The sequence below is a fragment of the Manis javanica genome, chromosome 12 (genome assembly GCF_040802235.1).
Source record: "Manis javanica isolate MJ-LG chromosome 12, MJ_LKY, whole genome shotgun sequence".
Classification (NCBI taxonomy): Eukaryota; Metazoa; Chordata; class Mammalia; order Pholidota; family Manidae; genus Manis; species Manis javanica.
The window spans coordinates 28,751,788-28,769,935 of NC_133167.1; the positions used below are offsets into that span (position 1 = coordinate 28,751,788).

General features: G+C 38.0%; 1 protein-coding gene across 10 annotated transcripts in view; it reads right to left on the bottom strand.

Annotated features, from left to right (window-relative positions):
* The window catches only part of PARD3B (par-3 family cell polarity regulator beta), a 1,156,296-nt gene that overhangs the window by 247,086 nt on the left and 891,062 nt on the right, over window positions 1-18,148 (bottom strand). For all 10 annotated transcript variants that reach the window (XM_037009251.2, XM_037009249.2, XM_073218305.1 and 7 more), the window contains one exon: window positions 17,869-18,106. In XM_037009251.2, the coding sequence (XP_036865146.2) occupies window positions 17,869-18,106 (238 nt within the window). The remainder of the gene's footprint in view (window positions 1-17,868; window positions 18,107-18,148) is intronic.

Consider the following 18,148-nt stretch of genomic DNA (forward strand, 5'->3'; position numbering starts at 1 on the left):
ATGACACTTTAGAAATTTAAGCACTTCAAGGCACTGTAAAACCACTGCAAACATCTTGTCAGGTCAGATTTGTGATTGGAAACATTACAGCAGCGCAGTGAGGGTGGGTTGGAAGAAAAAGTCAACTGCTCAGAAGACTACTGCTTTAACCTGGGGAGAAATGAAGAGAATCTGAACAAAAGAGTGCAATAAAGATGGAGAGAAGTAATTTAGATACTTAGACAGGAGAATTCATGGGAGTTGGTAATGGATTGGATGTGAGGGGTGAGGGGAAAGGATGCATCACTCTCTTGACTCTCTTGACCCTTAGGAAAGATTTACAATTGGTTTATAATTGATAATGCTGAGGTGTGGAAGAGGGAAGGGGGACAAGAGAGGGCCAGATTAGAGGTACAGAGGGTCAACTTTTAATAGGAGTCTAGGATGAGGAGCTAGAAGTAGCAGCCAGAAAGCTAAAAGGAATATTTTCAGAAAGCAGTATCACACAGACATGACAGCAGGAATCGTGTTAAGAAGGAGGAAATGCAAAAATTCATTTTTAAACATTATTAATTTTAAAGGGAAGGCTAATACATTAAATTGCAACTCTATTTAAATCTCTAGTTGCCTGCCCTTTCAAGAAAGGAAATTACAGTTGCCCTCTTGAACACTTATTTGTGCCAAATAAGATGCTCTTCTTTTTTGAGGAAATACCAATTTTTCAAATTTTAATAAAAATGAGAATTGCTCTACAAAGCTTAACACAAATTATTTGACTATAACATAGACATTATGTTTGTAAACATTATCTATACATTCTATTTATTTTCTTATAGCCACTTCTTATTTTAGGCACATTCATGTTCAAGATTTTAAATGTACAGAATTGATAAATTAATAGAACAATTTATAGATTCACAAGTCCCAGACCTTCTCCAGCTTGGATTATATTGAGCAATGTAACAACACCAAATAGCCAGGCATGATATCAAGCCCAGTTCTATTAGACTTTGTGTTCTATTAGACTTTGTTAAAGACACCAACCAAAGGAGTGGATATGTAATACAGTCCCAGTTGTGTGAAAACAAGGAACTACCTAAACATATTTGAAATTTTACTGGTCTGAGTTGTGGCAGCAGAGAGGAAATGTCAGCACTGGGGATCTACTGAAAAGCACAAGTAAACATAAACATAGAGAAATGCCACTAAAAAGATTCATATTTCTTAGCTGGGTTGATGGGAGCTCTTTTTGTTTTGCACTTGATGGAACCCAGCTTGAGAGTCCTAGAAAGGAGATAACCATTGGTAGACACCCTTACATGGTGGACAGTGCGGCTATCTATGACACTGCCCTGAGGTGGTCTTCTCCAAACCGATCTACCTTGAGGAGGTCTCTGGGATATTGAAAGTATTGAGATGGACACTCCATAATTCATTCTTCCTTCCACAGAGGGTTACATTCCCACTTTAATGATAGAGATTGTATCTTTCAGGCTAAATGTTGAATACATTTAGTGAAAGGAGTCAGGAGAAATAAGACTATCAGCCACTGGTCGGGCAGAGAACATAGGTGGCCCAGCAAGGCTGGGTTCTATTATGAAATGGTTCTTAACTTCTTCTGAGTAACAGACCCCATTCAGAACTGGAAGGAAATTATGGACTCTTTCTCCATAAAAGTATACATACTCACTTGTAGTCAAAATTTTGCAGACAATTTTTAGACAGTCCTAGGACTGTGCCTTAGAATTTTGACTCTACATGTGCTTTATAAACAGTGTCATTGTATGTGGATTCTCCACATAAATGGAAAAATAAGATTTGTTCTCTAGAAATACTTTACCATTTACCTGGAAAGAATATAGTTTACTGATATGGTAAAATATGACAACATACTAACATTCACAAAATATTTATAATGCTATCTACTAGTTTAATTTTTAAAAACTTAGAGATGTTAATAATGATATAACAACACACACACAAACTACCTTTTGGCTAAAAGTTTCAGAGTTTCAAAAAGTTGCATTAGTTTTATATGGATATTGTTGCACAGATGTTCAAAGACACATTCAAATTACAAGTTGAGTAGAACACTGTAGGTTTCAGCTGCTCTGACAAATTAAATCCTGACATACAGAAAGAAGAGAAGGATTCTGCAGAGGGTTTATACTATGTCTTAGTTTTTTGTCTTACCTCAAATCAAACTATCTCTCTAACTCTAGTTAGCAATATGGGAAAATTCAGCAATATGTGATCATGTGCATAGGGGAGTTGTTATCACTACATTCATTCATGTAATTTAGGATAAGACCTGTGGTGAGGAACAGACTTGGATATTGGTACTTTATTTTCTGTAAAAGCTGGAATAATATTCAAGGAATCAGGGATTTTCTTAAGTACTGATTCTCAACAGATGGATACCTCCACACCCTCTACCAGCTACACCTGTATCATATGGTATAAATATAGTATAACATAATAATAAATGCAATTAATATATTTAATATATTTAATATATGATATGATATATGATATGATATGATATGATATAATATAATAAGTACTACATAACATACTTATATTACTGTGCCTCCTTCTCTCTCAAAACACAAGAGCTTGACTAAAGTCAGATACATGTGGAGGTGGCCTCTCCACTATAAAGCATCCCCAAAACCTAACAAATGTAATAAAAAAGACCAGCAGAATACACCCTATTTCTCTGGAGCGCCCTTCCTGATTAGGCAAATTATAAATTTCCTGGATGAATTTAACTCCACTGTAACTGTCATGTTACATTTATCTTTGTACATTTTTGTTTTCAAAATGTGTTTCAAATGCACAGATATAAAAGCTCCAAGGTGGCCAGATTGGTATTGCTTCCCCAGCTCCTCCTCCAGTCTTATCAATAAATCATTTGTAGCAAAATGGAAAGGATAAGAAATCTGGGAAAAAACAGTTCTGGATTTCTAAGAATCCTTCTACAGCACAATTATAATAATAACCAGCAGGACATTTTCCTACTTACCATCACATTCAAGCACAGCACACTAAATTCAATGGTTAATGAGGCCTCATCACAAAAATGAAATATTTGCACCTTTCTGCAAAGGTCTTACTTTTAAAGTTTCATTAACTGTCAAAGAAATACATTTTACTCTTAGAAATATGTACTCATTTACTAGAAAGTGATGCTGACTTAATTTAGGGCTTTATATTAGATGGTCATAATATAGCCCACAGAAATAAAGAATAATACATACTGGTTTTCTTGACTTGTAATCGTATTTGAAATCACCATCTTCCTCATTTTATAATTTCTGATTTTGCTGATTTGATGGTTGAATTGAGGCCAGCGCTTTACTTTTCTCGAATACAGGATAAAAACAATACAACGATGCAATGCTACCTTCAAAGTAAGTTTAGGGGTAAAAGGGCATCAGGTTTGCAATTACTCACAAAGTATTCAGGAAAAAAAATGGAATGCATGCCTGTATCTCTAAACTCATCCATGTGGAGAGAAAGTAAAGCAAGAACAAAAATGCTAGAGCTAATATGGTAAAATGTTAACATCTGAGGAATCTGGATGAAAGGTATATAAGAATTCTTTGTACTATTTTTTGTAACTGTTATATACATCTAAAATTATTTCATAATAAAAAATTTCAAGGATCTAAGTTCTCAGGTTAAAAAGACAAATAACAAAACAGATCAAAGAATTCATAGACACGGTATACAAGTATGCTCTCAGACACAATTAATACTGGCTTCAATCTTATAAATCAACAACGAATACTCCAACATGTTGTTTAAAGTCACTGGTCTATTGGCAACATGCAGCAATATACATTACCAAAACCATCATCCCTAAATGATATTAATGTTTCAGCCTCAGTTGTCATCAATTATTTAAGACCTATTTCCTAAGCAGATTAGATGGCTGGAAGGCAAGATTTTCAGAGAAGGCAGGGAAAATTATGGGAAGAGAACCAAAAAATGATTTTATCCTAATAAGAGAATGCTTTCTGAGCAATCTGGAACCTCTGGTGTACACACACAAGAGACGTTTTTCATTGGGTGATCTTCCCACCAGATACAGAAAAATGATACGACTGCCCAAAGGAGGCAAATTTAGCCAGGCTATATACACCAGTGAAAGTAGAGGATCAACTTACTGACATATTGGCCCAGCTAGACTTTCTGCCATTAACAATCAGCTGATATACCTTTTTAAAGCAACATCTTAAATGAATGGCTGAGTGTCTCTAACAATTTTGACTTAAAATGTCAACTGTATTTGAGGTGCTATGTGCATTTAATCAATGTCTCTATGCTGTAAAATAAATATACTTCAGTGTGACTGCTGTGGCAGCCATAAATAATAATTCACAAAGACAAGAATATCTCATCCTCTCTATTGGTAGTTGTTCATGCTAATATTGATTAAAAATGGTATCTACCTGCCATTTTATTATTGTTAAACAGTCTATTAGAATTTTTGTTAACATCTAAAAACCTATCACTATTACTCTTTATGCTGATACCGCTTATGGAATAAAACATGGTAGACAGTTAGATTTAAAGTTTAGCACTGAAGATGCAAAACTAAAGAGAAGAGTTTATCAGTAAGTTTTAACCTGTGTTTCCAAAATAAAGAGAGCTCCTTCTGTTAGAGATTCCAGTATTCAAAAAATTTGTTTCTCTCTTTTTGAATGCTTGAGTTTTTAAAAATGAGTACTTTGGATTAAAAAAAAAGACTACAAACATCACTTGTCACTTAAAAAAATCTTATCAGCCTGTGGAAGCATCTGTAAGTAAAACCTGATTGTCAGTTACTATTTCTAGAATGGATTTGTTGGAATCAAGAATTAGCTCAGCCATCCACTGTTGAATGTATACTTTGGGCAAGGCAATGAGCAATAGGAAATTTGGTGTTAGATAAGCCCAATACCATAGGATCACTGGGGAAGTTGATTAGATGGAGTCCCGCTAGCTGGGATGTATAATGGCTGGAGGAATCCCACAAACACAGAGGCTGACGTAGGGAGATTAGCCAGCTGGTCTGTGCAAGCATATTCCCTCAGCAGCATATTCCATGGCAGTGAGGAAAGCAAATGACAGATGAATACTTGAAAGTCAGATAAGGTACACAAGGTTCAAGGGAAAATGTCCCATAACTAGACACAGAAGGATGGAGATGGAGCTAGGAGCTAGTGTTCTGGGAGTGACCTATTAGAGATGAGCAAGTTCCACAATACCAGTGCTCTAGTCAAAGACAATGGGGTTCAAAGTGGAGCTTCCAGAGGACTGAGGGTTCTAGGCAATGCTACTGCACAGGCAGACCCCTGAGTAGAAGCCAACAAAGTAGGGCGCTTGTACTTCAAGGGCCATGGTTGTGCAGAGCATAGGTTTAATGAATTCTCTGGCCGGGCTACCAGATGCCAGATGTGAGAGCATTTATTCAAAGCTGACTAGAGTCAGCAGGGTAGAGACTGCTGATAATTAGTCTACCTCTGTGTTTAGTGCAGCAGACTGGAACCAGGAGGAACTTGACAACTGGGTTATGTTTACGAGAAGATATATATGGGGAAGGCAGAGGGAAGGAAAATGAAGCAAAGGCAGAGATATTGGGAAGAAGACAAAAATTCATAAGACACAATTCTTATACTCAAGGTAGTACAAAGCTAGCGGAAAATACCAAGGTGACACCAGCCCTGCTATAGGTCTAGGGTAATCAGGTCCAGCCAAGGACTTTTCCATGAAGTGTATCCTGGGCATGTTGAGACTGAGAAGATGCTGGGTGAGCTGGAGTTAGAAGGTTGACTGAAGGATTAATCTGTTGCAGGAGGGAGCTTAATTTGCCTGAAGGAATGCTAATGACCTACTGTGTCCACACATCTTCATCTGTCGCAACAATTTCCTGGTACCTTTGCTTGTTTTTAACAATGCACGAACTATCATCTATTAAATGTTAAATTTCTAGGTTCTTGGATTACTCCACGTGTGTGTGTGTGTGTGTGTGTGTGTGTGTGTGAGAGAGAGAGAGAGAGAGAGAGAGTTCTTCACCTACTTGCCTTCCCTAGAGTCACAATATAGAGAAAGAAGCTGCAGTTGAAAATACTAAAACAAAACTAAAGGAGAAGGTAGGATAAATAGGAAAAATATTCATGTAGCAAGTTTCACTTAACTGGCTGAAGAGTCTTTACAAAAGAATGTCAGAAATCATATCACTGTACACATTATATATTCTACAGACTGGGGATAACGAAGGCATAACAGAGGGGACATGCAGGAGATGGCATCAGTAGTCTTGTGTGGAGTGTCTGGGTCAAAGTTCTAGGAAATTGGTCAATGCCACCCCTTTCATTTAAAATCCATCTTCATCATAAAAGCTGTTCCTTCACATACTTTGAAAATTCCAGGAGGCAAAAGGAAAACAGAACAAATCTAATGTATTGATTTTCTACTATACATTGACTAGAGTTCAAATTTAAAGTGGAAAATTATAGTCCCTGGGGGAGAGGAAACCTATCAATGGGAGGAACTAATACCAAAAGCCCCAGAATTAGGGTTTTTACTGTTCACTGGTGATTCTGTCTGCAATCAGTTACAACCATTATTTCTGGTCAATGCACCCTCCAGCTCTCTCTTGAGTATTGAATTATATAATATTTTTAAGGATTATTTTGTTGGCTAGTGGGGTATTGTTTTTAGTCATTTCTTTGCCAAGATATTTCTGCTTTGATTTCTGGAGCTATGTAGCTTTTTAAGATACTAAGAAAGCCTTAGGAGAATAGATGGCAGTTCAGATTAAGGCAGAGATAAAAAAAAACTAAGACACAGAAGAGTTCACTCAAGTTTTCTTTAAAAGAATCCACTCTTACGTATTTTTATAAATTTGTAGTATAAATGTTTTTAGTTTGTGTTATTAAAATTACTTTTTCTTTTCCAAATAACTTTTTGACTATACAGTAGCATATTAGCAATGGGTGGGAAGGTAGGGAGGGGAAGGAAGGGTAGGGCAGGGAAGAAATAAAAGACTGGCTGCATAATCACAACATGCTTGTTGTGTATTTATCAGTTTGCTCAATAGCACTGAATAAATTATTTCAGAAAAAGACTGGGGATTGCTCCAGTCAACTTAGAAAATCAGCCTGGAGAGGCAGAAGGGGTTGGAGGGTATACATCTGAATTCCAACCACAATTATGGTCATAACCTCATAATTTGGCTCTTAATTTATATCCTATTTTCATTGCTAAGAATTTCACATTTATAGGTCATCTTAATTACTGAGTTTAAGCAAAAGGTTCATGTTGTACATTTTTTTCTGGTTTCCCCCAGAGTACCATTTAATAGATATTCAGTAGTGATCTGATAGTCAATTTTTTTAAATGTATAATTTTAGATGGATATTTACCCTTCCTACTTTTAAAGTACTTTAGGGAGGTCAATTCTACAACCTGTTCAGAAACCTCATTCCAGTGCTTAAAAAGTATCCTCTTTCTTATATCTAACCTCATTTTTTCTAATAGTGATTTTGGCCCATTTTCTGTAGCACTGTCCTCAGTGGAGATGGAGAACAGCTGGTTACTATTACCAGTTAACTCATCCTTCAACCTTTTCTCCAAGCAGAAATTAAGAAAAATAATTAACTCCCAGTGCAGTTCACCCTCTTTCTTAGTTTTGAACCACTTCCACTGTCTTCATTATTTTCAATACTATTATCTAGAATGACTAAAGGCACAACACATTAATATCCAAGTAAGCCTACTTCAATTAGCACACCATGTAAGCCAGTCAGTCAGCAAAAGCTTATTAAGGGCCAACACTGTGAAAAGCATCCCTTTGCTTAAAGGAATGTACAATCCCACTGAGGACATGAGACAGGCATGTAAACCCCAGATGGAAAACCAAACCAGCGTATGGGAAATACCAAATGAGATGACATGGACTATAAGAGTTTTGATGCACAAGACAGAAATGCATGTCAAAGAAGGATTCATAAAGGAATTAAGGCTTAAGGAAGTCTTCAGAAGCCCGACGGGACTTAGAAACAGAGAAAGAGAGAGAGAGAGGAAGGAGGGGAGGGCATCCTACAGGAGTGTGCCATCTTAGAGCTTCACAAAGCTTGTTTTGGGGAACAATTAATCTGGTTACAGTGGTAAGTTTGTAGAGAGGAAGAGCAAAAAACAATGACAAAGAAATAGATTGGGATAAGAATATAGAGGGTATTGAATGTTAAACAAAATAGTTTGAATTTTTTGAATTAGCAGTTTCCAAATGGAGGTTCCTGGAACTGGCTGCATCAGAATCATCAGAGATTCCCAGGCCCTACCCTAGACCTAATGAATTAGGATCTCTGATGATAAGATCCAGTGGTCTGTCACTTCAACGAGTTCTGCAGATGACTCTAGAATACAGTTGGATTTTTGAGAACTACTAGGTAACTGCGAATCAGCTCCTAGAGCAGAATACTCCTAATAGATTATTTTAAGAATGTGCTATGTGCCAGGCCTTTTTCATATATCATCTAATACACTGTCAGAGCAACTGTATTAGGTAGATTCTATTATTATTCCAATTTCATAGGATTGGGAACTGAAGCACGGAGTGGTTAAGCAGGTGCCAAAGGACTTCGAGCCAGAAAGCAACAGGGCTAGGATTTGAACCAGACTGGAGGATGACTCCAGAGGATACACTGTGTGCCACTGTGCCATATTGCATTTAGCACAGAAGGTAGTCATTAAGTATTTAATAACTGCATGAAGGAATGATTGGTAGCTATGCTTAGGATGAACTAGACTGAAGAAAGGAAGAAAGCAGGCAAATCAGTTTTGAGTCTATTGAAACAGTCTAGTTATAAATATGGCACTGGAATGGAAAAGAAGGCTCAGATGTAAGAGACAGCATTTTGCAAGTATCAACAGGATTGCTGGCTGATGGAAGGATGGGAATGGGAAGAGGGAAGCATCCCGGATGTCATGGGATTCCTGGCAGTGCCTCAAACAGAATCAGGAAAGTCAGGATGCGCTGGTGACTTAGATGGGTGGATGATGAATTAGGTTCTAGCCATTTTCAAGGCTGAGGTTGAGGCAAGGCCACGGTGCAGAAATGATCAGCAGCTGGCAGAGAAGCAAAACTGGATTGTCTCCAAAATCCTGGTGGATACTATTTCGCCTGGCTGAGATAACAGTCCTAGATGTGCAATCCAATAACATTTGTATATCTCTTAACCATTTTTCAATTTGTGTATCTCCTATACTTGTTTCTAATTGTTCTGGGAAGCTTCTTTCTTATTCTATGAGGAAAACAGTGACAATTATTTTGCCAAAGATTCAAGTCTCTTTCCTTAATCATGAACCATCTCATGTTATTAAATTGCTCTTTCATATGTTGACTTAAGACAGGAAAACCCAACAAATGACAAAAATTAAGAAGGATGGGTTCTACATGGTGTGTGAAAGTGTTCACAGAATTATGGCTGGTGTCAATGCACTTTTAGATGCTAATATAAGAATAGCAATGATTAAGGGAAGTTCTTGGTATTATTACCAGCTCAAAGTTTGGCTCTAGGCAGGCCATTTCACCACCTAATGTTTCATTCTTAATTATCTGCAAAGTAAAGCTACTATATGCCACATTCATCTCCCAAGTATCTTGAAGATGGATGTTAGTAAATTACATTGAAGTTCTTAGATACAAGGTGCTAAACAAAGAACTAATCCCATTTTTCCCTCAAGCAAATTATTAAATCTATACATGTAATTTTTAATAGTATTAAGTAAACATCTTGCAAGGACATGACATGCTGGACATGGAACAAAGCAAATACAGTCCATCTAGGATCTTATGAGTGTTTATATATATGAATAAAATTATTATTAATATTTGTATTAGTTATTCAATATGAGCATGCAAATAGGTCCATTAGGAAATCCTTTGCATTTTATTAATCTGGCATCTTAAATGATTATATTTTACCTTAAATGCTAATGAAATTTATTTATTAATGTATACCTTCCATTTTAGTGCCTCTGAAAGTTCTTCTAAGCATATCAATTTCTTTAAAAGTTAAGCCAATTTCTTTTCCACTGGATTTTAGTTCTCATCTGTTAACAAATCTAAGCCTCATTATCCAAGAAAAGTAATGAGATAAAGGGGTCTATTCTTCTTCTGTGCTCTTTCCTAATTCACATTAACATTAATGGGAGTTGTGCATGCATATTAAGAGAAGAAGAGAATCCTAATTAAACAAATAAGCCTTTGGTTGACACTCTACGTGATCATTTTTTATTGTGGTAAATATGAAAAAATCATCCTGCTTTGGACAGCCATAAACAGAACTACAGAGTAATCAACATTGCATAGGGTAGGAGGGGAAGGCGATGAACAGCAATCAGCTTTTAAAATGATTTTGAAAACAAGCTACCCATACATTTTTATACTAATTAACTCCCTCCATGACCCTCACCCCTCCGTGAACATATACTCAGAAAACCAGAAAGAACCATAAACAAACATTTGCAGAAATGCTTGACAGCTGAAAAAAGATTATTAAAGTCACGACACCAAACAGACTCTACACGCTGGGCACTGCAGAGCTCGTTCGTCTTTGCACTCAGCCCGTCAGATAAGCAACCCATCTGTCTCTGGGTCTTCTCGTTAAGAAATAAGTGCCAACCAAACAATTCTAAATTTGTTTGATCCAAATTAAATCTACACTTTTTCGTTACATACTTGAATCTATCTCCATCATTTTCTATCACTTGTCCTATTCACATGGGTTTTCTCTCTACTTCTTTACATTTCCCTGTTCACAATCTATTCATATTATGATGCTAATTTTCCTGTCTGGTGCTTAGTAGCAAACAGACAAAAGTTAGGATGGATAATACATAAATATATAAATATTATCAGCTATCACGCCACTGGGTTTAATGGAAGTCAATATCGGTATATTACACTCTCTATTTTGCAATTTCATTATGGGCTCAACACTGCTGGTCATAAAAAGTAGCATTCTGAGCCCGGGCCTGTGATAGTAATAATACAAAAAAAAAAAAGGGTCATTGCTTTTCCAAGCTCAAATGAAAAATTAAAATTGCTAGGGCACTTAGCTCAAAGGAAAACTGGCAAATTAACAAAATGAAGAAACAAAATATTCATGGCTCATATCATGAAAGAGAGAGTAAATAATTTAAGATGGACTGTGAGGTGAGGAAGTTCAGAATTTCCAAAGAGACAAAATATGAGCCTAACAAGATTCTGATGTGCTTTGGGCTTCTATTTCTTTTCCTCTGCAATCACAGAGCCATAGAGAAGGATGGATGGTTGCTCCTGGGGTATTTGACATGCAAATTTATTTCTTTTGCCATTGTCATACATTTCTCTCAGGCTTGACCTATGCAGCCATTTTACTCTGATCTTTAAGTCTCTATTTTCAACGTATTCCTATAACCAGCTTGAAGCTGAATTAGGAACTGCAGACGTACTTTGGCTTTCATTTTTCATCTGAAATTTCATGTTGCAAGCTGGCTTCCACTTCATGAAACAAAGCACCTTATCTCTAGCCTGTTGTTGGCCTTTTGCCTTTGGGGAAATGACTGTTAAAATTTCATTGGCCTGGCTACATTAGCTAGGTTACCCTGCACAGCCATAAAGTTGAAGGGATACCCAGACGTTTTACAACCACTATCTACAAAGAGGTAATGACAGGCATGACCACATTACGTTTATTGTATACGAGGTCTGTAACAGCCGTTATGGGATCAAGGTAAAGAGGAGAAATGTAAGGCGGATGTCGTGCTCCCTGGAGATGGAAGTATTCCCTCTATCTAACCTAATTTAAAAATCAAGTCAAAATATATCTTTATGGGTAATGTATTAATAGACAACTTCCAAGGCAGCCCAATGAGATACCTATGAGCCATGCCTTAAAAATATCAAGTCCAAAACCCATCCATGCATTCTGGTCAGAAATACGTAGAGAAAAAAAGAAAAGAAAAGAAAAAAATGATTTCTCTGTTACAGTCCATTTTCTATCTGTGTTTGGCACCACCAAGTGATTAGATAACCTTTAAACACAGTTGACAGTTATATTTGGAAAGAGGTAGATTTAAAGCTTATAAAATATAAATGACTGAATGATTTTAGCTATGTTATTACTTGTAAATTATTATGCAAAATTGCCCAGGCTAAAGAAGAAAACAGCATGTGAACTTAAAATTCAAAATATGAGAGGAGTAATAAAAAAATCTGAAGAAATTTGATAGGCACTATCTGATGGTGCACTGGCTGGGGTCGGGCCATGGGGAAAGACAAGAACCAAGGCCTACCAAGCCAGGCCCTGTACTGATAGCTTTAAATTGACACAGATTAACAGGAACTGCACAACAATTTGGACCAGGATTTGTTATTATCCCCAGTTTTCTGAGGGTTACACTGAGAGTCAAGGAATTAAGGAACACAGCTTAGAAGGGATAGGTTTTTAACTAGGTTAAGTATTAATTTGGTGGCAGTGATTTCTATGTTGTTGTTTGTGGTGGTGGTAGAAGAGGGTGTGTGTGTGTTTATTTAAAACAATTCACAGCAGGATGCCATAGATAGAGTTGCCCTAGTTCCAGCAAGCTATATAGTATATTTTAGTATAAAACAAATGACACATAGATGCTTTAGCATTAAAAATTTGATGTCTCCAGATTTGAAAAAAATAACTTTGTCATTAAAGTCTGTGACTTAGGTTTTTCAGTGGAGAAACTGAACAGGTGTATCCCTGAGATATACCTACATTAGCTGAGTTAAGAAGAAATAACAGAATATTCAACTGAAGGGCTTGGAGGAAGAGTTGATACAAACAGCTGCAAACCAAGGTTTACCATTTAGATTTTAGACCACATAGCGTCTGCAGAATGTTTACTTCAGGTACAATAGGCTTTGTCTACTAACAAAGACAAAACCTGTGGTAGTTTTTCATTATAGCTTTATGTGAAATTGGTTTAAAAATAATAAGCTGCAAAAAAGAAAAGAATAAAGCAGACATAAAATGATTGGGCATTAGTACCACAGTGTGCTAAGTTCTGGTAATTGCTGAGAATTCAGTGTAGCCTGGGCAGATGCACTCTATTAAACTGTTACACAGTTACTGGGAGTGGAATAACACCACCCCCTCTGGCTTTACCTGCCTTATAGCATCTACTATAGTCTGAAATAATCTCAGTTACTTTGAGTTAGTCATTTTTTTCCCTCACTGGCATGTAAATTCCATAAGAGTCATGACCTGGATGTCTTGTATGGCACTGAATAAACTGACTGATGATTCCCTTGAATTGACAAGGTACTATTTGTCCCAGAGGTCCTTAAGCAAATGTCCCACCACTTCCTGGGAAATTCATTGTTACAAGCAGTTTATATGTTTATGTGATATTTTGCTTATTTTTATTTTAAAACTTACCATAAGAAATTAAAAAGTATTTGATTTTCCTTCCTTTATTAAGATTAAAAAAAGTACCAAAAAACTAGACTTCATCGTTGTATGCCAGTGCCTAGGGCAATGCCTGATGCAAAATAAAGTCTTCAATAAATAGCGTTGCATAAATGATGAATAATTGTGAATGTGCTTGGCAAAGAGTAGATGCACAATATATGTTATTAATCAATAAAGGTGGGCAAACAAATTTTAAAAATAGAGATGAAGTTCCTATTGGCAGGTTTTTCACTTTGTTACTTGTTAATCCATTAAAAAGGGGTTTATGAGGCACACTTCCTTTTGGCACCAAACACAGAATGGTTATTGAAGGGGGACTTGATCAACATAAAAGCTTTCCATTCAGGGTCCAGAACAAGTTGACAATTCACATGTTTTTGAAGTGAGTGTCCTATAATATCAAGAGGAGACAACAGCAGCTATGATATAAAGAAGTAGATTATAAACACAAATCGATGACAGAGTTCAGTTTAAAGAATATAAGGATCAACCATATTATTAAATAATGAAGAAATCAGGGACTGGTTTCTGGGTTTTTCCACTCTAAACAGGGAAAGATTTTGTTAGCCAAAGGATGTTTCTTTTAAGTGCATAGCAAACATCTTCTGGCTCCTCGGAAGGGATTCTAGGGCTGATAGCAATGGGCTTATCTACTGAGAGGGTTTGAACCTCACTCTTTGGTTGCAGGGAACCAGAGATGTTCTCTCTGCATGGTAGTGCCATGAAGGATACAATGCCTTAAGCAACCCACACACATAAAGGGAACATTTAAGCACCTTGATCCCCTAACTGTTCTCTTTTAATAGCTGGTAAAAAGAGCATAATGGGACACTATTAAAGTTGGTAGGTTCTTGAGCTGCATATTTTCCACAATAATTCATGGTATATGTAAGGGCCATAGTTGAATCTGCACGGAGGTAATTCTGAAATCAGCAAAGCATAGGTATTCTGGAACCAGACAACACATATGAAGATAGGCATTAATGAGATTACCCCATAATTTTTTCCAAAGGATCAGGAGTAGATTAAATGAACTAATGAGCTAAACTGCACCTACTAACACATCACCAACATGACTGGACCAGCTAATATGCAGAAAGCACACAATGCTTAGCTTTTGACAAGCAAAAACAAAGACCGTGTTGACACGTTTGCACTTCCATCATCCATGGCTTGGTGAAGGGAGTGGGGCAGAACTTCAATCCCCATTCATGCCTTTGGCCAGGTGCCACTGTACATGGGGCAACTGCACAACCTACATTAAAGTTCTGTGTTCAGGAGTGTGTCTGGGAAACATAGATATGAAAAAATAACATGCATTTAAACCACACATCTAATTCCTAGAGAACCTGAAAGCAATCAATCTTTTTTTAAATAAGAAAGAAACTAAGTCAATAGCATCTGAGAAACAGATGAGAATTAAAGTAAAATCTGTTGGCTAATGGTGACAGCTTTTGTGTTCTTTGTTGTTGAAAATGTGCATATAGCAGCAGCTCCAATATGCTCACAGACTCTGATGCAAAGGGCTATGGGAAACAGCTGCTCTTTTTACACCAGAGATAAAATCAAACACCACCTTTAATATCTTAATTTTGCTAAAATAGTAGAAGGAAACAAAACCCAAGTTGCTAGGTGTCTAAGGGACCTAGGACCTGTGATTTCAACCGGAGGAAAATACAGTGCAATACTGGACAACAAAGAGAGGATCTGCCGCTGTATTAGGGGCAATAAAGTATGAGCCTGCCAAATCAAATCATCTGAAATATAAAGTTAAGGCTTAATTTAGTAATATCCTAGCAAATGGGACCTGTGAAGCTCCAGCAGTTTTTGTATTTATAGACTACTCTAGATGAATCTTTGTAATTTTTTTCTTAACACCTTAATGAGGGAAATTATTTTCCTTATAAATTACTATAATATTGTAGAAACAGTAATCATAATTATGACAATAACTATCTTAGTTTTCTACTGATGCTGTAAAAAATTACCACAGATTTAGTGGCTTAAACAACAGAAATGGGCTGAAATTCAGGAGTTGGCATTCTACATTACTTTCTGGAAGTTCTCCACAAAGAATCTATTTCCTTGAACCCTTCCACCATGTAGAGACCACCCACATTCCTTAGCTTATGGTCTCCTTCCACCTCAAAGCCAGCAACATAATGCATTTCTCTGTACCTTTCTTTCCCAGTCACATCTTCTTCTTCCACTTTTAAGGCTTCCTGTGGTTACCCTGGGCCCACGGGGGAAAATCTTGTTTCAAGGTCAGCTGATCAGCAACCCTAATTCTCCTTTGCCATGCAGCATAGCATACTCACAAGTGCCAGTGATTGGGGCATGGACATCTTTTCGGGGGCATAATTTCATTTACCACCATAATTAACATTTATTGAATGTTTATTATTTGCCAGACAGTGTTCTATACACATTACATATTTAAACAAATGCCATTGTCATAATAATGGTAGATTCTATTATTATTCTCATGTCTCAGATGAGGGAACTGAGGCAAAAAAGGATTAAATAACTTGTCCAATGTTACCTAGAGAGAGGATATATATGTGTGTACACACACACACAAACACACACACACACACACATCAGATAAGAATGGAATTTTTTGTTGCTGTCTGAAATTTCACTTGAATATCCCAAATTGAGAATATCTGATGATAACCACCACTCAGCATTCTCAATTGAAAGGCCTCCTAAGGGTTTCATAAGAGGCGGTCAAACTGGTCCACTAACTATCACCTTCTATCCTTCATCTTCAGCCCATGGAAGAGAAGGCACAGATTGAGAGAAAGCTTTTCTGTGAGGGGAAGTTGTAGGAGTAAAGAAAGGAATGGAAAGGGTGCTTGCCCCTCCACCCCCCAAAATAAGTGGGGCAGCTACAAGAAAATTTGGAGAGAATTTGAAGGCAATAGCATGAAAGGAGACTGTCAGCCCTGTTTTGAACTGCTGGCTTGGTGACTTAAGCATTTGCTGACAGGGGAGGTCCAAAGCTGGTGCTTGACTCTGCCCTGCAGATGTCTGCAGATGCCAGGCTGGCTGGGGTGCCCCTACGGCAGGTGGGTCAGGAAGGCAGGCATGGCACCAGGCTGTGTGCCTACCATTGGGCAGAGCAGGAGGTCAGGGACTCTAGTGAGCCAAGGAAAGCCTGCAGAAGGAAGTTAGGCTAAAGCCATCTCAGACAGACACCATCTAGAAGTCTACCAACTGGGATAAGGAGACCTCAGGGCTGTGCTATCTGAGGTCAAAGGGTCGCAGGAATTCAAGGGGAAAATGAATCTGTATCACCGACAGGCACAATGAGGTGCCCCCTGAAAATCCACAGCAGGGGCTCACAAAGGGTCCCTGACAGCCAAATTATACCAGACACAAATAGCAGGTAGATAAAACTCTATCCTTGTTTTAGTAATGCCCTTCCCTTCCTGCTGGTTCCAGAGACTTTGAGAGGTGGAATCTTGAAACCACACTGCAGGTCATCCTAGGGGCTGCCCCCTTGAGGGGCAGGGAGGGGGATGGCTTTGATTTACATTAGATTGGATGTTTTAGACTCTGACAAGTTGTTTTAACACCCAAACTGACCAGAAAGTCATCAGCTGGAGAACTGAGATTTCATCAAATTGTGGACATCTAGACAGCATCAACTGGGCATATTCTCAGGTAGCTGGAGAAGAGATAAAACTGTTTTCTGACTGTCCCCTGCTAAGCCATGCCTAGTCGATGGCCTGTTGCATATGAAGTCTTGTCTCACAACCCCACTGGTAGGAGAGCAGGTACGCTAGACTCATTCTGAATGGGAGGAAAGTAAGGCTCAGGGAAGTTAAGTGATGTGTGTGAAGCCTACAAGCTCCTGTGTGGACGGTCGCAGACTCAGAATAGGGCCATCTGACACCAGACCCAGTGACATCACTCCACCACAGTGCCTCTGTAGGTGACAGCTAAGGTGCCCACAGGACTGGCTATGCACACTCCTGGAATTAATAGGTGGGGGGTGAGGTTCATCTACCCTACCTTCCCAAATTCAAAGGGGGTGTTTTAGGATTCCCTTCCCTTTTGCTTCCCCTATGCTGACAGGAGAAGCATTTCATTTATCTGTATAATACTTTGGCACCAATGGATATGGGCACGGGGACGGCCTCTACCAAGCCTTGGTCTTTCTTTTACAACAAACTTATTACAGTTTCCTGTCATCATCATGAGCTAAGGGGGCCACCCAAGAAGGTTCCTTTTGCTTCTGCAGAAAAGGGATCAGAGCATCCACAGTTTAGATCTTTATGCATTTAGCAGAAGAGGAAGGAAAGCTTGCATTTTTTTCTGAATGCCTGCAGAGAAGTGATTTCACCAGGAGAAACCAACAAAACAAAACAAAGCCAATTTAGCCCTCAGAGCAGATCCATACCTCAGCATGGCGCCAAATCCCTTTCTCTTTATTTTTCTTTCCGGATCTTCATTTTCCTCTTTCTGCTTTTTCTCCTTGACTTTCAATTTGCCCTTTTCCTTCTTCTTCTCCTTCTCTTTTGTTTTTTTTACTTTCCTGGCTTTATTTTCTGCGTCCTCCAGTTCAGAGCTCCCCTGAGGGGCAGATTCACAGTTCAGAGCTCCCTGGTCAGAGTGAGAGCTCTTATCAGACAGACCATCTGTACAGAGGAAAAAATCAATACGCATGGGCAGAGGCACTT